Consider the following 22095-nt stretch of genomic DNA (forward strand, 5'->3'; position numbering starts at 1 on the left):
CTTAAAAATAAATAAGCAATAATCTAACTGAAATCTACAGGATGAAGTAATTTGGTTTATGCAGTATTTCTTGACTTCTGAAAGGTGGTAATGCATCAGTACTTATTACTGAGAGTATAATCATACAACATGTAAAAAAAAGTCTGACTGCATTGAGAATTGCTTTGATGGGAGGATGCAGCATGTTATCTTAGACAGACAATCATCGACAGATGTGGAAGAGACTTCATGAATACCCTAGGGAAGTGTATTGGGAATCTTGCCATTTAAGCTGTATATTAATGACCTGGCATATGATGCAATGATATGTAATGAAGTTCTATCCAAACAATGCTATACAATATTAAGCCAGATTGTGATAAGATTTTTAAACTGATGCAAAGATTGGCATTGCTGCTCAGGGACTGGGTGTTGTGTTGTCACCATTGCTTTAAATGTACAGAAATTATAACTGAGCACTATACATGATGAAGAAATTTTGAATCCTATGACTATAATATCAATGACACACGACTGAGATCTACTTCTATATCTACATCCATACTCGGCAGACCACTGTGAAGTGCATGCCAGAGGGTACTTCCAACTGTACCATTTATGAGAGTCTTTTCCCATACCATTCATGTATGGAGCACAGCAAGAACGACAGTTTAAATGCCTCTATGCACACTATAATTAGTTTAATCTTGTCCTCATGATCATTACATGTGGGATGTGTAGGGGGCTGTGTTATATTCCTACCATCACCATCTTTTTTGGGATAGTTGTGTCTACCTTCAAGAGCCTGCTCGTTCAGTTTCTACAGAATCTCTGTGACACTCTTCCACAGATCAAACAAACCTGTGACCACTCATGCTGTCCTCCTCTGTGTAATTTCAAAATCCCATTTAGTCCTATTTGGTACAAATTCTACAAACCTGAGCAATATTCTCTAATGGGTCACATAGTGATTAGTAAGTAATCTCCTAAGTAGACTGACTGCATTTCCCTCATATTCCACCAATAAATTGAAATCTGCCACCTGCTTTACCTACAACCAAGCCAATGAGATCATTTCATACCCACACAAAATGTTACATCCAGGTATTTCTGAGCTGATCAGTTCCAATTGTAACTCAGTGATACTGTAATCCTACGATACATAGTTTTTCATTTTTTAAGCATTTTTTAACATTTAAAGAAAGCTGACAATCTTTGCACCACTCTGAAATCTTATCAAGATCTGACAGAATATCTGTGCAGTTTTTTCAGACAGTACTCCATTATCGATTACTGTCTGTGAAAAGTCTAAGGTCATTATACAAAAAGAACAACAGGGACCCCAACACACTTCCAAGGAACACCCTCGAAATTATTTCCACTTTTTTCTGCATCTGTCGACAACTCTCCATCCGAAATAACATGCTGCATCTTCCCTACCAGAAAATCCTCAATCCAGTCACAAATTTCGCTTCATACCTCATATGACTGTACTTTTGCCAATAAGCATACATATGGTATTGAATCAAATTCTCCTACAAAACTGAGAAATACTAGGTTTACTTGGCTGCCCTGATCCATGGCTTTCAGAATGTCATGTGAGAAAGATGTGACTTGTATTTCACATGATTGATATTTTTCAAATCCATGCTGCTTAGCATTCTATTCGAGATATGTCATGTTTGAGCTCAGAACATGTTTGAAGATTCTACAATCAATGGATGTCAAGGATATTAGTCGGAAGTTTTGTGGATTACTTCTACTATCCTTCACTTAGGTGGTTCTCACTTGTGCTTTCTTCCTGGCTACTACACATGGTTTTTTGTTTGAAAACTCTGCAGTAGATAATTAGAAGAGGGGCTAACTCAGGTGAATATTTGGTATAGAATCTGACAGGGATTCTACTGGGCCCTGCAGCTTTCAATTTTAGGGGATTCAGATGTTTCTCAATGGCACTAACATTAATATCTATACTACTCATCTCAAACAAACACTTTAATCTTTCTGTGAGATGTATAATTTCTCTTATTTTATTTCCCCATCTGATATCTGAAATGGTTTCCTGGCGTTGATCTTAACTTGGAAATTCTTAGTTTTGTCTTTGGTCACAGTCTTGGCTGTACCATTCTTTAACATGACTTCAGTAATCTGGAGTTCTCTCAAAACCTTTTCTACTTCCTTTTCCTGATGTCTTTATAAGATGGTAAATCACAGCATCATCTGCAAACAGTCGATGAGGGCTACTCAGATTGTCTCCTAAATCGTTTACTAGATGGGGAACAGCAGATGGTCTACAATACTTCCTTGCAAATGCCAGATACCACTTCTGTTTTACTCAATGATTTTTTGTTGATGACTATATACTGTGACTTTCCTGACAGGAAATCATAAATCCAGTTGCACAACTAAGACAACACTCCACACGCAAAAAATTTAGTTAAACTTGCTTGTGAGTAACTTCTTGTTTACTGCAGTCATCTGACACATTCATTTGGAAATAACACTAAAATGTTTACAGATGCACATTTGCAGCTATACTGCTACAAGAAAGTAACATCAACACCTGAATGACTAATTTGGTAGCTCTGTGAATGAAACTGACTGTCGCAGCATTTGGGAAAGAGATTCCCATAGTCTATCTTGTAACTAATGGCTAGCTGCTCAAAGAGAGAATGAATCTTGTTGGCTGCTAGCAGTTAATGGTGTGGGATACACAGAACAGCTGAAAATAGGGATGCCTTCCTACATGATGTGAACTATATTCAGTGATCCAGAATCATAGGAGTTCTCTTTGGAGCTGACAGAACTTGAAACAAAGAGAGATGACAGAGACTCAAACACTAGGATAATGAAATAGCCTCAATTTGCCACTATCCTTCTTCAAGGGACATAGAAACTTGAGTATTCAGGCAGTCTAGAAAGTCTATGATACGTTTGCATGTAACGGAGTTTCCTTTATCCAACTTGTGAGTTCTCAATTTTATGCTTAATATTTGTGACTGATGAACAACAGTTCTTCTTTCTCCATTTCTTAATATCTGGATCTCTGCCTTTATGCTTCATATTACTCTCCCAGATAAGTCTCAATGCAATGTGTCACTCACAAGGCCTTGTATTTTAAAATCATTTACAGCTTACCAACATTCGGCACTCATTTTTCTTGGTAGCCTATTACCTCCAGCAGCTTTTTGGTCTGTGAAAAAATCTCTGCTATTTATTGTAAAATTAAGCATCTTGTTCCAAATGTAGAAAAATCTGTTAATGCAGATGAGTAGGAAACACAATTTTGTAATGTTCCAATACGGTATTAGGGTGTGGTGTTTGACACAGTCAAGTAGATTGAATATTTCAGCATAACGTTGCAGAGCAATATCAAATGAAATGAGCAAATAAGATCAGTAGTAGGATATACAACTGGTCAACTTTGGTTGATTGGGAGAATTCTACAAAAGTGTACCTCATCTATTCATGAGAATGCATAGAAAACATCAGAGTTGACACAAGTTTCCCCAAGTGATATTCCCTGATATTTCCCTGATTTACAGACAAGTTTTGGCATTTTTCCCTGACAAATTCTGAGATCTCAAGGGAGAGTAAAAATGTAAGTTGACAAAAAAAATGTAAGGCCTTTTTTATTTCTAAATGTCTGAGCAAAAATGTTGAATACTAACAGCAACATATTTTGTAATGAACTGTTTTTAGATAGAGAAAGTGGCCCAAATTGTAAATATGTTTCATTAAGACCACTGATGTTATTTTATTTCAATAAAGTGAAACACATTTGATGACAAAAATACACATTTTGTTGGAGTCACAACACAGATTTAAAATACCTTCACCGCTTCCAGAAATAACCTGAGAAGAACGTAGGCCTCTTGAAAGAAATGTATAAGGTGTGGAAGAGTTATGTAAACTAACACTATGGGTGACCACCAGTAACATATTGCTTCTACTATGTTCATTAGTGTTGGTTATTACCCACTGTGTTATGTTTATTACTTTACAGGTATTGTGTGATTTTTCTTTCAAGAAAGGCATGAGTACATTGCATACAAACTTCTAGCAACCGTCACAATTGTCTTCTTCTTATTGTCCATACTTTGTAATACATTAACTACTTTTGGGGTGCCAAAATGTACTAGAATAAATAAAATGTCTATAAAACGCTGCACTGTAGAATGTGGTGCGACAGTCACAATTCCTGAAATCCATCGCCCATGGCCTCTGGCCTGCTGAGGGGCACCACAGCCCTGGGTTCATGGATCAACCATGAAAATTCACCACACTGTGCCACAGACAAACAGACCTGGCCTGTGAGCAGATTGACAACACTACATCTAACAGGCAGCTTCTGAACATTAGTGGGAACTATGCGTTTGAGATCGGCAGGCCCGATCCATTAGAGATACCCACAGAAATGGCCTACAGTTTTGGCCCGTCATGGTAGTCCATTCGTGTGGCCAGATACTCACGTCTCACAGACACCACGTTGATTAAATGAGACTGCAGTGATCACCCACACAACAGATAACTTGCGCATATACAATGAGAATCAATAGTAACGAGGATAGTCAGCAACTCATCGTATAGATGATCACTGAGCCACAGACAGGCACATAGAAAAGACAACCACACTCTCACAACTAAATTTTTGGCTACTGCCTTTGTCAGAAAATGAGAGTGCAGCGCACACACATTCACACAATCACTCAGACACAATTCACGCACACATGACTGTTGTGTCTGGGCACAGCATTAGCAATCTCAGATCCAAACAAACCATTCCTGATGCCTCCCAGCCTCTCATCGGCAGCTGCTAGGCTAGCAGCAACTATTGGTGTCAGCACTGACTTTAAGCTGAGGGGAGGGGTTGAAGGGGAGAAGCAGTAGAACGAGAGAGTAGAGAAGGAGTGCACACACTCAGCTGCCAGTGACAAAGCATGACATCTCAGTAAACGAACAATTTCATGCTACTGAGACAAGCAACCCTGACACTACTGCGACCCATTCTTGGGTACTGTTCACATGTTTGGGACCCCACAGGCTAAAATTAAAGGAAGACAGCAAAGCAATTCATTCAATAGGCAAGCACAACACTAATGATCCAGGAACTCAAAATGGGACCCCCTGTAGGGATTACGACATTTTTTTTTTTGTGAAACACTATTGAGAAAATTTGAAGGCACAGCATTTGCATCTGGTTCCCGAATGATTTATCAGCATCCAACTTACATTTTGTGTAAAGATTGTTAAGACAAGACAAGAGAAATTAGGCCTCATGGAATCATATACATGTTCATCTTTCCTTTGCTCCATTTGCAAATGGAACAGACAAGTGAATGACTAGTGGTGGTACAAGTTACCCTTCACCATACACCATACGATGGCTTGTGGCACATGTATGTAAATGTAGATGTAATACAATGCTCACAGAATCGCATAAAAGTTAATAAGCTTCCTTCCCTTATTCTTCTTGTAAGTAATATTTCATAGCTACTTTACACTGTTGTAATTTGAGCTTAAATTAACTAAAAGTCATTTTATACAAACTTTGCAAGCAGTCAGCATTCAGCAGGTCCTTGCATTTCTCGTGACATTTCACACCACATTCTGTACAGCGAACCCCTTGTCTTGCAATGCCCCAAAGCAGACCCTCACATTCGTAGCAGTAGGTTGGTGACGTCGCTGTCCACAGAACAAAGTTGTGGGGTGTTGTGCTGGATATTGGGTAGATGAGGGCTTGCAGTGTCTTCTTGTACACATGCATTTTCTGTGACAAAAGAAGAACAGAATATTATTATTCTTATTTCATTTATATTAAAACACAGATTTGTTTCACCTTATGCAATATGAATTCACATGAACTACAGCTATGTTTGAAATGAGTAGAACATATTTATTATGCAAGAGAGAAGTACTTGTTTTTTTTATATATATATATATATATATATATATATATATATATATATATATATATATATATATATATATATATATATATATATATATATATATATATATATATCAAGCATCCATTCAAACAAATCACTGATATGGGATATGATTATTTTGTACATTGGTATACAGTTTTAAATACATGGCATATTAGAATGTAATTAACTCAAAGATGTAAATAATTTTAAGGATGTAATAGAGTACAATACACAGTGCAATATACTACATTAAAACAGTAATATAATTTAACATATAATACAACAGATATCAAAAGGAATATACTGAAAGAAAACGGAGAATAATTTAAATTTATGCCAACATATATTCACTTACAATGATATCTATCTTGCAAATTTGTTAATTTAGAATAATTTTTAACTTTTGCTTTTCTTTTACTATCTTGATGTGGCGGAGGAAGTTTATTGCAAAGTTTTTTCCCCAGTCTACAGTGGTTCATTCTATCTAAGGGTGGTATCTGCATACTCAATGTGAAGATCCAATTTTTGCTTGGTGTCATATGTACAGACTTCTTGATTTGTACATATTGAGTTGTTTTTAGCCTTTGAAATGTCCTTTAGGTAAGTAACCATGTCAAAATGTACAAGCATGGCAATGGTAGTTTCTGGAGTGCTTTAAATCGGGGTTTGGAAGAGCTTCTGGGTACTGCTAATTCAGCTGCCTTTATGATCCTTTTTGTGCTATATGAAACAGCATTTTTCTTACTAAAAAGTTGCCCCAAAAAATTATCCCATATTGCAGCAGATAACCTGCATTTTTGGATGTTTTTTTTTTCTTCTACACATAGTAAGTATTTTTATGCCATAGCATTTTCTGCTTAGCTTCTTGCTGACACAGTTCATGAGTGTGTCCCATTTCATGATTTCCTGAATCTAGAAGCATAGAAATTTTGAGGAGTTTGCAATTTCTAATTGTTTGTTAAACAGATTTAAAGTGGGGATTGATGGATGTTCATATTGTAATGGTGTGAAGGAACACTGCAAAAGTTTTCTCTGTGATAGCATCAACACTGGTGAACCATTGTGCAATGTGTGAGGTGCAATTTTGTATTTCATATTGCATGCCCGAAATTTAATGGATTATTCATCATGCCACGAGAAGTTGAAAATGCACTTCATTCACTTTGTTGGTTGGCAGGGCTTATGGATCCAACAGGATGACTCGCCAGGTGGGCACTATGTCTTCAAGAGTATGACATTACCATAGTGTACAAAAGTGGAAGAAAACACCAAGATGCCGACTGTCTTTCTAGAAACCCTGTGCAAGACCATCAAGACTTTGATGAAGATAGTGACTGTCTCACTTCACTCCAGGATCTCTCTGCTGAGCAGAAGGACACCAAGATATCTCAAATTATGCTTGCCTTAAATCGGTCAAAGGATGTGAAAGGAAAATTTAAGGTAGTTAATGGATTACTTTGCAAGAAAAATTTTGACTCTTTTGGAAAGAGGTGTCTATCAGTGATGTGCTTAGATATTCTACAGAAATTCCATGACACACCTGAGGCCAGATATTTAGGATTTATCAAGACATACAATTGGATCTGCAAGAGATTTTTCTGGCCAGGTTTATTTAGGAGTGTCCGTCATTGTGTGTCGCACTGTCGAGAGTGCCAGAGGAGAAAGGCAGTTCCTCAAAAACCACCTGGCCAACTCATACCACTTGCACCAGCTGAAATGCCTTTCCAGCGTGTTGAGATTGACCTCCTTGGACGATTTCCAATATCTGCTAATGGCAATAGATGGATTATTGTTTGAACTGATTATCTGACATGCTATGCCATTCCAAAAGCCACGAAAACAGTCAAAGCATTCGAGGTAGACAAATTCATCGTGGAAGACATTGTATTACAACATAGTGCTCCAAGGTTGTTAACTACGGATTGAAGGAAAGTTTTTCAGTCAAATCTTGTGACAGAGATAAGCTGTCAGTGCAACATTACCCATCACATGATGACTGCCTACCATCCGCAAACTAACAGGCGTACTGAACACCTTAGTAAGACCTTGGCTGACATGCTATCAATGTTCATCAATATTGAGCAGAGCAACTGGGATGAGGTGCTACATTCTGTGACATTTGCCTACAACACCACCAAACAAGACACCACAGGATTTACACCATTTTTCCTGGTGCATGGGTGTGAGGTGACTAAGACGATGGACACTGTGTTTCCGTTACATCCTGATGACGTGGACGACGACTACATTCGCCAGGCGTTAAACAGAGCAGAGGAAGCTTGGCAGTTAGCTCGACTCTGCATGCTGCAGGCTCAAGAAAACGATCGCCGAACGTATGACGCGAGCCACCGCCCTGTTGTCTACCAGACTGGTGACCTCGTCTGGCTCTTCACTCCTCTTCAGAAGGTTGGTCTCTCTGAGAAGCTCCTCAGGTGCTACTCTGGACCTTGTAAGGTTGTAAAACAGTCGACTGATGTTACTTATGAAGATTTCATCCCCAACACAAAACAACGAAAGGTCTGAGCTACAGTCCACATCCTTCAAATGAAGCCTTATAAGGATTCTGCAACCCAGGGTAAACTCAAAGCTCCAGTGACAGGCAACAAGCAGAAAGGTGATGAAGAGTGTAGCAGCAAAGGAAGTTTTAAGAAGATCGCTGCCAGTGCAAACATCAGTCATTGGGAGTCAGAGTATGCAGGACCGATGACTCGTTCCCACACTAGGACGACATAACACTGACACGCTGTTCTCTTAAGGAGGGAGCAATGTTGCAGAAGAAGCTGAGTAGCACATTCCCTGTGGTGTAGTGGTTATGATACTAGACTGTTGCATGGGGGGTCATGAGTTCGAAAGTCACCTGAACTGCAAAATTTTAATTTCTACATTTGGTTCGAGTACATTCTAGAAGTATCCACAAATGTCAAAAATCATTGTATTGGAATGTTCTGTAACAGTATATATACTGTATGTGTTCTGCCCGGAAGCAGTTCGCTCCGCACTCTTGTATGTGCAAGTGCTGAATAAATCTTCATTAAGTGAAGTTAGTGTTCATCATTCATCTAATTACATCTTCTTCTACATGACAATATAATAAGAAAATCAATACTCTTTTCATAACATAACAATGGATCACATGGAACAAACAGCAAAGGTATTTGCAAAAACTTTTTTGATCCTGCAGTTACAAATTCAATGATAATATGTTAAATTCTAAGATGATGACCTTACATGCAGTCTGTTATTACTACATTAACAAAGAAAGTGATAAATTTATCAGACTAACAACAGAGATGAACTGAGTCCCTGAACAAGCACATTAAACAATGGTTGCAGAAATTTCTCTGTAGGGCCCACCCATTCCTTACTGTCTCAACTGAGTACATGCTACTTGTAATTGGTCTTAGAGAAGAAATTAAGTAACATGTATCCATTAACAACTTTCTGCTTACAATAGTAACGAATGCATTGGGTACAGTATCAGTGAAAACAAGCATCTCCAGGTTACATATGTTTCCATTATGAAACCAAATAAAAGTTCAAAAGACAACTTTTGAGAAGTAGTATGTATGCTAACATAAAGGCAGCATGTTACAAAGCACAAAGTGTGTTCAAAAAGTAAGGTGGCTTTATATTTTTATGAAAAAATATTTGTTGTTGTTGTTGTGGTCTTCAGTCCTGAGACTGGTTTGATGCAGCTCTCCATGCTACTCTATCCTGTGCAAGCTTCTTCATCTCCCAGTACCTACTGCAACCTACATCCTTCTGAATCTGCTTAGTGTATTCATCTCTTGGTCTCCCTCTACGATTTTTGCCCTCCATGCTGCCCTCCAATGCTAAATTTGTGATCCCTTGATGCCTCAAAACATGTCCTACCAACCGATCCCTTCTTCTAGTCAAGTTGTGCCACAAACTTCTCTTCTCCCCAATCCTATTCAATACCTCCTCATTAGTTACGTGATCTGCCCACCTTATCTTCAGCATTCTTCTGTAGCACCACATTTCGAAAGCTTCTATTCTCTTCTTGTCCAAACTAGTTATCGTCCATGTTTCACTTCCATACATGGCTACACTCCATACAAATACTTTCAGAAACGACTTCCTGACACTTAAATCTATACTCGATGTTAACAAATTTCTCTTCTTCAGAAACGATTTCCTTGCCATTGCCAGTCTACATTTTATATCCTCTCTACTTTGACCATCATCAGTTATTTTACTCCCTAAATAGCAAAACTCCTTTACTACTTTAAGTGTCTCATTTCCTAATCTAATTCCCTCAGCATCACCCGACTTAATTCGACTACATTCCATTATCCTCATTTTGCTTTTGTTGATGTTCATCTTATATCCTCCTTTCAAGACACTGTCCATTCCGTTCAACTGCTCTTCCAAGTCCTTTGCTGTCTCTGACAGAATTACAATGTCATCGGCGAACCTCAAAGTTTTTACTTCTTCTCCATGAATTTTAATACCTACTCCAAATTTTTCTTTTGTTTCCTTTACTGCTTGCTCAATATACAGATTGAATAACATCGGGGAAAGGCTACAACCCTGTCTCACTCCTTTCCCAACCACTGCTTCCCTTTCATGCCCCTCGACTCTTATAACTGCCATCTGATTTCTGTACAAATTGTAAATGGCCTTTCGCTCCCTGTATTTTATACCTGCCACCTTCAGAATTTGAAAGAGAGTATTCCAGTTAACATTGTCAAAAGCTTTCTCTAAGCCTACAAATGCTAGAAACGTAGGTTTGCCTTTTCTTAATCTTTCTTCTAAGATAAGTCGTAAGGTTAGTATTGCCTCACGTGTTCCAACATTTCTACGGAATCCAAACTGATCTTCCCCGAGGTCCGCTTCTACCAGTTTTTCCATTCGTCAGTAAAGAATTCGCGTTAGTATTTTGCAGCTGTGACTTATTAAACTGATAGTTCGGTAATTTTCACATCTGTCAACACCTGTTTTCTTTGGGATTGGAATTATTATATTCTTCTTGAGGTCTGAGGGTATTTCACCTGTCTCATACATCTTGCTAACCAGATGGTAGAGTTTTGTCATGACTGGCTCTCCCAAGGCCATCAGTAGTTCTAATGGAATGTTGTCTACTCCCGGGGCCTTGTTTCGACTCAGGTCTTTCAGTGCTCTGTCAAACTCTTCACGCAGTATCTTATCTCCCATTTCGTCTTCATCTACATCCTCTTCCATTTCCATAATATTGTCCTCAAGTACATCGCCCTTGTATAAACCCGCTATATACTCCTTCCACCTTTCTGCTTTCCCTTCTTTGCTTAGAACTGGGTTGCCATCTGAGCTCTTGATATTCATACAAGTGGTTCTCTTCTCTCCAAAGGTCTCTTTAATTTTCCTGTAGGCAGTATCTATCTTACCCCTAGTGAGACAAGCCTCTACATCCTTACATTTGTCCTCTAGCCATCCCTGCTTAGCCATTTTGCACTTCCTGTCAATCTCATTTTTGAGACGTTTGTATTCCAATATTTATTTATTCATCAATATTCATGTTGTTCCCTTCAAAGTAATCTCCCTCAGACACAATACACTTGTTCCAATGCTTCTTGTGATCCTCAAAGCACTTTTAGTAAGCACTTTTTGGTTCAGCCTTGAGTACTTCCAGTGATGCAGTTTTTATTTCCTCAATCATTTAAAATCTTCATCCTTTCATAGGTCTCTTCAGTTTGGGAACAGGAAAAAGTCACAGGGGGTGAAATCTGGTGAGTATGGTGACTGAGGCATGATTGTTGTGTTGTTTTTGTCCAAAATATCTCTTGTAAGCAATGACAAATTAGCAGTGGTATTGTCGTGATGCAAAAGCCATGAACAGTTTTTCCACAATTCCAGATGATTTTTGTGTATTGCTTCTCACAAACAGTGCATAACAGCAAGGTAATACTCCTCACTGGCCCTATGACCTTGAGGCAAAAAATCATGATGCACTATGCCACGGTAATTGAAAAAAAAAAAAAAAAAAAAAAAAAGACAGCAAAGCTTTGAAATTTGATCAAACTTGGTGTGTTTTTTTTTCACTGTGTGGATGCTTCCTTTTGGACGGCTGGGCTTTGGTTTGAGATCATCAGTCTTGGCTCTCCAGGATGCTACCTTTTGGACGACTGGGCTTTGGTTTGAGATCGTAACCATAAAACCATGTTTCATCACCAGTTATGACAATTTTCAGCAAATCAGGATCCTCACTGATGTCATTCAAGAGCTCTTGAGCGATGCTCATGTGATGGTTCTACTGATCCAAAATGAGATGTTTTGGCACAAACTTTGCTGACACATGTCTCATGCCCAAAACATCTGAAAAAATTGCATGACATGAGTCGACCGATAAGGCAACATCCTCAGCAACTTCTCCTACGGTAATTCACAGCTTAAATGTTATCATCTGTTGTTGATGTGCTGGGGCGTCCAGAGCAAGGTTCATTACTGGCATCTTCTCGGCTATCTTGGAAGAGCTTGTACCACTTGTAAACATATTGTTTACGTAGAGCAGACTAACCATATGCCACTGTCAACATTTCAAATGTTTTAGAGCACTTGATTACATTTTTCACACATAATTTGCTGCAAATTCTTTGCTCAATTTTTATAATAACTGAAAATCATTGAGTGCACTAAAACACATCTAACCTTTCTATCTGTCAAAAACAAATACACTTGAAACTGTGAACATGTGTGTAAAAAAAAGCTTGATAATCAAATGTATGTTGCCCATGCCATTTGAAAAGTCACCTTACTTTTTGAACAGCCCTCGCACATAAATGCAACATCTTAATTCCTATCTGAGCAAAGACTGTCCAACCATATTCCACTAATTAGTTTCTCCATGTTTAAAATGGACTGTTTCAATGTTTTGTTCCAAGCTTTTATTCAATTTTGCAATAGAAACATTTTAACATTGATAATCTTATATGAACTTACCAATTCTTCATCATTAAGAGTGGCTCTGGGAACTGCAGATGTCAGCCCGGCATTACGCTTGGTTGCTGCCATTGTCTAGAAACAGAGTGTCATTATGCAAAAAATACGAAAATACAATCCACAATAATGCCCAATTATTATCTGCTGCAAATCATTACTTTACTAAGCATTAGTTAAAAATACAATGTTTCAGATACTCACTGTATGATATGACAATAATTAAATATGCATTAACATCAATTTTTATTGTTTCTGAACATTATATACCTCAAGAGCACCAGTTGCCTTTGCAAAAATGAAATACAGAAAAACAACTGTGAATATTAAAAGTTCAATAACTTTCCTGTTTTCTGTTTCTAGTCTTATCAAAAAGTAATTAAACACCACCCATAGCAATAAATAAATCAAATTATATACACAGAGAGAAAAAGAGACCTCAAAAAAGAATGAAGGTAACTGTATGGACAAATGCCAAATACAAACAACATTGAAACTGGAAATAAAAAAAATTGCACTGTGAATTAGAAGCTTTTTTTTATAATTTTATGTTGTGGGACACAAAACTTTTGAAAAGATATTATGGTTTTATAGACATGACCAGTTTTGCAGCATTTTAGCTGCATCGTCACGTGCAATGAAATCAAGTCATGTTCTAATCGAGAAAAGAGAATGGGATGATCCAGTATTCAAAGGAACTTTTTGCTAAGCAAGTGGATATCAAACACAAAATAGCATAATACAAAATGGGATGTTCCCATGATACCATGAACAGTGTAATGGGGTCCACACATACCAAAATACTGATCAAAACAGACCATATATGATCATCTATGGGATTATGCAAAATTAAGCAGCTCACGGTCCATCATTTACCAACAGATGCACACTGGACTGTGTGCTAACATTTGATGCATCAATATGTCAAGTATACAACTAAAATGTTGCAAAGCCAGTCTGCCAATAAACAAAGTACTTATAGCTAAAGCAGTCTTATCTTTTCAAAATTATGCACTCAGACTGTGGCTGCCCTGACTGCAAAGTCTGGTGCACAAAACTTCTAAAGGTGAAAAAAAGGCAACAACGGAATAGTCAAAATAGTGTTGAGAGTTAATTGTTAAGTACTGAACACAAAAATACTCAACGACAAAGACTTATAAGGGATTCAAATGTCATTCATATCTACTCTCTTTATGACTTCATTACAGGATAAGCTACTACTCTTACTCTATTACTGACATATACAAAGGGAAAATCTACATCCACACTACATGATCTACGTTAATTTCTACTCACATATCTCTTTAGCGGTAAATTCCACCTGTATTTAGAGTACACTTTGTGGATAGTGCAATGCTGTGTATCACCTTACAACATATAATGCACTAGTCTTTTATTAAATAAAAAATACCTCTCAGTACCAGTATAAACTAATATAATTTTCTATGCCAGTAACTTAATAAGAACCTAACATAACACATATGGAGTATGAGCAGTACTAGTGTAACCCACATGCTGAACATGGTTTACATGTTGCATTATTCATGCCTGAAATTGAGAACTTATAATAATTCCTTATTTTAAGATTTTGGCTCCAACACACACAGGGTCCCATCACTTCGATTTGTACCAACTGAATGCATTTTTCATCTCTTCCCTTCTCCTTCTCTGATGAGCTTTTAGTTATGGTAATAGGACTGTACTTTATTTTTAACTGATGAAGATCTTAAGTTATTTCTTTGCTCTGTGACCTTTTGCTTCCCTCTGCCAACCCTTTTTCTTTCCTATCATTTCACAGTCCATATGTCATTGGCTTGATTGTGAGTATTATCAATTGCCTTATCTCTTCATACATCCCTTCTCACAGCTTAAATATTCAAGTCTGTTGTTGTGACTAATGCTGCCTGCTCCAATGCCCATTTTCCAATCTCTAAACTATTTCTTACACCCTTTTCCACGTGATGGGACACTTTTTAAAACGTGGCTGATCAATACACTTTCAAAAATCTCATTCTGCTGAAAAAAATTTTTGTTTTTTTTGTGAAGAGGGCAGTTTTTTTTAAATTTATCTTCGGTATCTAGAGCTAATTTCTGAAAATAACTGAAAAGACAAGATGAGGGTAGCTTGTACTGTGCTGTATCACAGAAGTATTTCTTTGCTGTCATTTCCATAGATGGGAGAAATGACATCCTGTTATAAATTAGGTCTCTTGTTTGTAATACTTATGTGGGCAACACATGGAAAACTGTCATAGTTCCTTACATTCTTAACTGGATACTGGTTCCTCAGGCACCTACTATCTTAGACTCTTTACCATTTCTGCAAGACTTGTATGTAAGATGTCTATTCTACTCTGTAAAGGCTTTATGATTGCTCATGGTAGAGTCTGGTATATTTCCAACACTCTCAAGCAACATTTATGGGTAGGTTATACAAGCACTCTACAACCAATCTCAGTTCCATAAAATCTGTGATTTCTCAGAGATATGACTTATCCACAAATGAACTAATTCCCTTTTCCCACTTCATATTTCCATACATTGTGATTTACTATAAATTTAAATGTCACATCTGGCTGTAGATGCTACTGATAAAACTTGTAGTAATGTGCTTATGTTTACTCGTACTCCCCAACAGTACTTTAAGTCCTAGGTGAGTACCTGAACAACACTGAAATTTTTTAGATCTGATCGGATATTCATACTTTTTTCCTTTTCTCACGGCTTCATTACAGGCAACAATATCATTTCTAAAAGTTCAAGTGCATAGGTAACATTATTTGCCAGAGCAATAACTGTCAGGCTTGTGGACTTGGGGAAAGCAACAGAGTTGGGTCATAAGGGTCTTTAACACTTTCCTCAATCATATCCAAGATGATTCCAGTTCAGTGGCAACATACAGCCATCTGAATGTCAAAAACAGTTACATGATCTTCTAAAACAAAGATACAAAATTTAATCAAATGTGTAAGAGATGTGACACCTCTCACATGTCACTTATTGAATGAGTAAATGTAAATATATGGAGACAACTGATATACAAATTGACACAGCAACCACAAACAATGGGTACATCTGTCTCCTACAATCAATCGAGATCATGGAATTAAAGAAGTATTAAATTAAAAACAATGTACTGTGATAAACGGCTTTTAATCCACCAATGTTTTTTAGAATCAAATAACCAGAAACTATTGGTACAATTGGTGAAACAAACTTTCTCATCAGATGATACTGGCTGACTGAATTATTTTATGAATCACATGGAAATGTCCAATACACATAGTTGATTTAGAAATGATTTCTATCTGCACTCTTTTAGAAATTCTTATCTGCTTTTTTTATGAAGTTAGTATCATTTCAGAGTATAATTTATGTAAGTCATAGTCTTCATGGCACAAAGTGAGTAATTATTTGCATCACCAAATAACAGGCAGTAACAAGGGAAATTCTGTGCCTGGCTTATACTTTGGTGCTCTATTATTCACAACTCACTCAATGTGGCCCCTGCAAATGGAGTGTAGCTAAACACACTTGTGACTGAATAACTTCAGAAAATGAAAGAACTCATGAGACTGGCAACCCTTTCTCTTAAAACAGACTAACTCAGCATGTATAAATCCACCAGCTGACTTGTAAATTGTGTACTCAATTATACAGCCAAATAACTATGAATGAATTTTGTGTAACAGTAACTGGTTACAGGAAAACGATACCCACTGCAAACTTCCATCATCTGATTACAATGTAACACAAGATTAAATATCATATACTAAGATACTTGTTCCACACTCAACTCATGTGAACCTCCCTTTCCATGCTTACAAGTATTGAAAATAGCTTCTCCCCCCTCCTACCCACCCACCCACACCCACACACACACACACACACACACACACACACACACACACACACACACACACAAAGCAAATATATAAAAAAATATTCCTGTTTGTATATTATTAAAATCCCATGATTTCATTCAGCATTTCTGCTTGAAACTTGGATGTGTTGACTGCCTGCAGGTCGTTGGGTTTCCTATATCAACTGTTAGAAAGTTTCTGTCCTCTAGCTATTGACTCTTGTTGTTGATGTTGGGTAACTTCTCCTTACCTCTTTCACTTGAACATCATCCTTCACAATTTCTATTTCCTGTCAGCGTTTTCCTCTCACTGAAAGAAGTATTTTCAAGTCCCAGAAGCTTTACAATAAGGGTCTGTCTTCTCTTTGGGTCTCTCAGCTCCACTGGAGTTTGCTTATGTCTCAGTAGTTAGTGATTAAGGATTCCAATACTTCTTCCAAGGACTAATACACATGACTGTTTTAGCCACAAAGCAAGTTGATACCAACATCTAGTTTGTCTTCTAACATTTCTTCTGCCACTCAATCTAGGTCATAAAACTTAAATTAGTATTCTTCATTCTTATATTCTGTTCATGTTTGTGAGATATTTTCCTTTATTTTCTTTCATTTTAAAAATTTTCAGCTCTCTCATGCTTCATCACTTTTAAATACATCTAGTTCCATGCAGCTTTTTAGAGATCTCAGAAATCTCATTTCCGATGATGTATCTTACTATGAAATCTGGTATTCCTCATCTAAATCTCTGCATACAGTGAACATGATACAGCCACCACATTCCTTATTTTCCTAGATTCCTTCATATTGTTTCACATATGCCAGCTATGTATGCAACTAGTAATCAAAATCATGATTAATGTTGTAAGTTAGGTAACATTCACACTTGTACAATCACTCTATCATCTAAGGGTTATTTTTGTTTGGCCTACATATTTGCCTACACAAGCCATATTCTGGCCACTGTGTGGGGACTTCCATGTAATATCTCAAACAGGTTTTTTGAGGATATTACAAAGCTCTGTTGATTACCAAAAAAATACTGTCATTAGGGGCATTCTTTAATTTATTTCAGTTCCTGGCCTCATTCTCAACTTATATTCTCTAACTAAATTACCTACATATATACTGAAAAGAATACGGACTAAATTACAACCATGATCTACTCCTTGATTGATGCAAATATCTTCAGGTAGTAGGTTTCCTATTTTCAACATTATTTTTGTGCCATGCTATAAGCCTTCTATGGCATCCACAAGGTGGGGAGAATATAATCATTTGCTCATAAAATCCCACACAGGAAGGATTTTTTTGACTATTAGATGCTTTTTCATAGTCAGTGAATGCAAAGTGTTTCAAGATTCAATTTGTATTTTTATTCACAGTCCAACAAAATACTTGGTCAGTAACTCTTTTTACATGTTTTCTGGTACCGCAATATCTTCCTAACCTGCCTGCTTCACTTTTGTAACTGCAAAAATTCCTTATGCACAGCATAGAAGATGGCTCTTTATTAAATAAAATGCTCGGCAGCAGAGTATTTTTGAGTCCCAGTCCACCACGCAATTTTAATATGATACGAAAGTTCATTTCAGTACATACTACATAGAAACGCATAAGTCCCAACGTGGAAACAAATCTTGGGCTGTAACAAAGCCATTCTCTACCACATAATTTATCTTAGGGGAGTTAGTTTGGCATGCATGCAGGAAAGACCCTGTGGAGTTTGGACACACAATTGAGATTTACTGACATACTGAGGCACTGAGTTGAGATGTATTCAGAAAACAAATTCTTGAGCTTTGCATGTATAATATGCAACAAATTTGGTTTGAGACTCAGTAGAACATCAAGTTTTCATTTAATATGAAAATTTGTATTTGTGTGCATTTGATTATCAAGTGTATGTTACAATGCTTAACTCAGTATATTGTGTCATATGCATTGCAGGCACTTAACTTTCCAAAAATTCCACTGTAAATATTGAAATACTAATACAGAAATGTGATGGACTTCTCGGGATCTTTAGCTTTCACTACATGTGAAAAACGATTACAAAACACTGTTGAGAACCTTCAGATCCTCTGGTCTTCATTGTGCATTTACTTGCACTAAGTGCTGTTGATTACTTTAATACTCAAAGCTGTTTGATCAATTTTTCACATAATTAAAATCCATATTCTGATTTAGCATGATTAGATTGCTTTCTGTGTAACAAAATTATTTTAATTTTGTATTTATGCAACTCTGTGTGTGTGTGTGTGTGTGTGTGTGTGTGGGTGTGTGGGTTGGTGGGTGGGTGGGTGGGTGTGTGGGTGGGTGAGTGGGTGCACACGCGTGTGCTCCTGGGCAAGCGAGAGAGAGAGAGAGAGAGAGAGAGAGAGAGAATATCAGATATAACAAAAAGATTGTGAAGATGAAATATAGAACTGAAAGCTTGACTGAACTGACAAACGAGATCACCATGATTAACACAGGAAATAGTACTACATCAACTACCAGCAAGCATATCAAACACAACAACAAAGTAAAATAAAGAAACAAAGAAGTTCCTATACACTACATATTTCTAAAGTATATGGAATGTGCAGTTTGAAGTCAACTGTGACCTAGTAATTACTCTGGAAGAAATGATAATTATACCTATTTTTTCATTACACCTTTTATGGCACCATTACTAAGATCAAAATGTTAACTTTTTCTGTGCACCTATTGACTCATATAATACAAAACTGTATTGAAATTGGGAAAATACTGAAAGTTATTTGAGAAGACTGAATTTGTGCTTACACAATGCTTTGGAATATCAGGTCAACTAGTGACATACTTTCCAAGTGTAATATTCAATTATTCATACTTGTAGCATGTTGCATGTGGATTACACACAGAATGAAACAATAGCATTAGTATAAAACTACAAGTCAGACATGAAATGACCTTACTCACCACTAGCAGAATCTGGGTGAAGTGACAGAAATATTAAACAGTGTCCAATTTCAAGTGTTCAGGATAAGTAATATATTACAAACTTAATAATAACATTGTAGAGAGCAGAATTCACTAAAAATTCTGAATCTCCTTATTTTCCACTAGGTTCCAAGTAACTAGTCTGTTTCTTTGCTGTGTCTTTCCTGTCTTCACTGTTAAACAAGAAACATTTAATTTTATAGAATACGATTCATTCTTAAAATTTGTGTGTCACTGTCAGTCTCATACCATTTTCTGTTCTTGGTGAGTATGGCCTACTGTAGTGACTGTGTCTAATTTAATAACAACTTCAATGACAGGATGAAAAGCACAGTGTACACTGTTGTGTGATGTTTTATGAATGTTTGTTTATTGCTGCATGATACGTAACACATTAATGTTCTTTGAAGTACTTATAAAATATATATACTGATAATAGTTTTGTTCTGTCTGATTCCACTCTTACATTACAGTAGTAGATGTGGCAAATGTTGTTATTATTAACTGAAATATTTTACAAACACAATTTCCTGGTCACACAAATATAAAAGACATTTCAATCTATTCTGATTCTAAAACTAAGCAGAAAATAACATTTTCATTAAGTGCAAACAGCAAAGCTGGCAATCAGTGCGCCTCATTCATGTTATTGCATGTGCAGACTGATATTTCTATATGCTGAGCAGACTATCACAAGAGCTTTCCTATTATCTTTGTTTCATTTTTTTATAACTCAGTTTCTGAATTTGACATTGTAAATTGCAGTGTGAACATACTGTTATGATGTCTTGAACAATGAAAATGTAAGGTAAGTGACTGGTACAGGTTTTTCTATTTCACCTGCGAGTTCTGTGTCAGTAGTGTGCACAGCTACTAGGAAGCAAGAAGCACATCTACTCTTGTGACAGTACTCACAGAAACTGCCTCTGAGAGCTACACATGGGCACAAAAAGTTGATTGAGACTCCCTTTCCAAAATTATATAATGAAATAACATGAATGAATGTGGTTACATGAAAACTGTTTGTAATAGTTACTAAAACATATGCACAAGACTCAAATGATTATATAAATGATTGAGGTTGACAAAGCACCAACTTACTGCCACTCAAAATTGAAAAAAAGCTGTTGGAGAAGTATACAGTTTTGTATCGTATGACGCAGAAAAGTTAATACTATAATCATCATTTCATTACGTGAACACTATGGGGAAAGTTGAAGACTTCTGTAAATTAGAAGGAAACTGTTCTAGGCATAAACTATTTCACCACCTGCATAACGAATAATGTTTTGAGTAAAGAATACTTTAGTGTGCTCAGTCAAACTGCATGCACTGGTGCAATATAAATGAGCAAGTTGAAGCTAACAAAATTTTAGCTGCCTGTCATTCCTCTCTCTCCAAGATATTATTAAGGTATTGTGATAAGTAAAAACTAACTGGTCTATACACACTTATTTCAGTTTCACACCTCACACAAAGTAACACGACTGTCTCTGGAAGTTTAGTGCCTTCACATGCATTACCATGTATCTCACACCTCTTTTTAATATATGAATTTTTTAAATATAGCCTCCATCTCTGAAATGAATCACTCAAAACTTAACTAATGAAGCCAGTACCAACTGTTCTTTTTTATCTTCCTTAACAGGGGAATAATTTGGGGGGATAAGTCTTTATTGGTGTGTCCATTTCAGCAAATTTTGTATTTGCAGTTTAGATTGGGATAAACAGGGCTTACTGAGAAGTCTGTTGTGGCTGCAAAGCTTGGTCTTCCCCATGTACCTCATTTTACCCATATATATGAATGAGACAATATCAGGCAACCAGAATACTATAGGCTATGGTATGTCAACTGTGTTTATGGTGTGGAAGTTACAGAAAATAAGACAAACTAGACAGTGAACAAGTTTTTACTGTTGACCCTCTCAAAGAATTACTATCCACATCATATATATTATGGTAAGGTAAAAATAAATAAAAAACACTGAAGCATAAAAACTCCATTGTCATAATTAGTGTCATAATCAGAAATGCTTCAACTAATGGTACAAAATGTATCTTTAGTAACAATCATTCTGTTGACAAGTGCACCTCACTACAACAGTGTCACTGTGCCTTCATCATGAAACTTGTTATCAATGTAACTCAGAGGAAATTCTCTATTAGACCACTTCTTCCAATAAATTTTATGACAAAATCACGATAAGAATGGTTCTACTACTGAAATGCACATAAGACAAATCATCTGTATGTCTTATAAAACATATCTGGTTTCATCTGAGCTCTATTAAGGGTCAAATCTTGACAAATTGATAACATTTATGCATATCTGAAAAATGTCAGTAAGTTACTACTCATCTGTTCTGGAGTTATGTTAAATATTTAATTACATTCAGTGGACTAATGCAAAATCCCTGATCGATAA

The 22095-nt window shown here is 36.7% G+C and overlaps 1 protein-coding gene across 1 annotated transcript in view; it reads right to left on the minus strand.

The window, feature by feature from the left end:
* Window positions 1-22095, minus strand: part of LOC124622251 (protein unc-13 homolog C) — a gene marked incomplete at its 5' end in the record, with an annotated part of 692708 nt that overhangs the window by 426477 nt on the left and 244136 nt on the right. Inside the window, 2 exons of the mRNA XM_047147909.1 lie at window positions 5530-5749; window positions 12849-12923. Coding sequence (XP_047003865.1) covers window positions 5530-5749; window positions 12849-12923 — 295 coding nt within the window. The remainder of the gene's footprint in view (window positions 1-5529; window positions 5750-12848; window positions 12924-22095) is intronic.

The sequence above is a fragment of the Schistocerca americana genome, chromosome 7 (assembly GCF_021461395.2).
Source record: "Schistocerca americana isolate TAMUIC-IGC-003095 chromosome 7, iqSchAmer2.1, whole genome shotgun sequence".
NCBI lineage: Eukaryota > Metazoa > Arthropoda > Insecta > Orthoptera > Acrididae > Schistocerca > Schistocerca americana.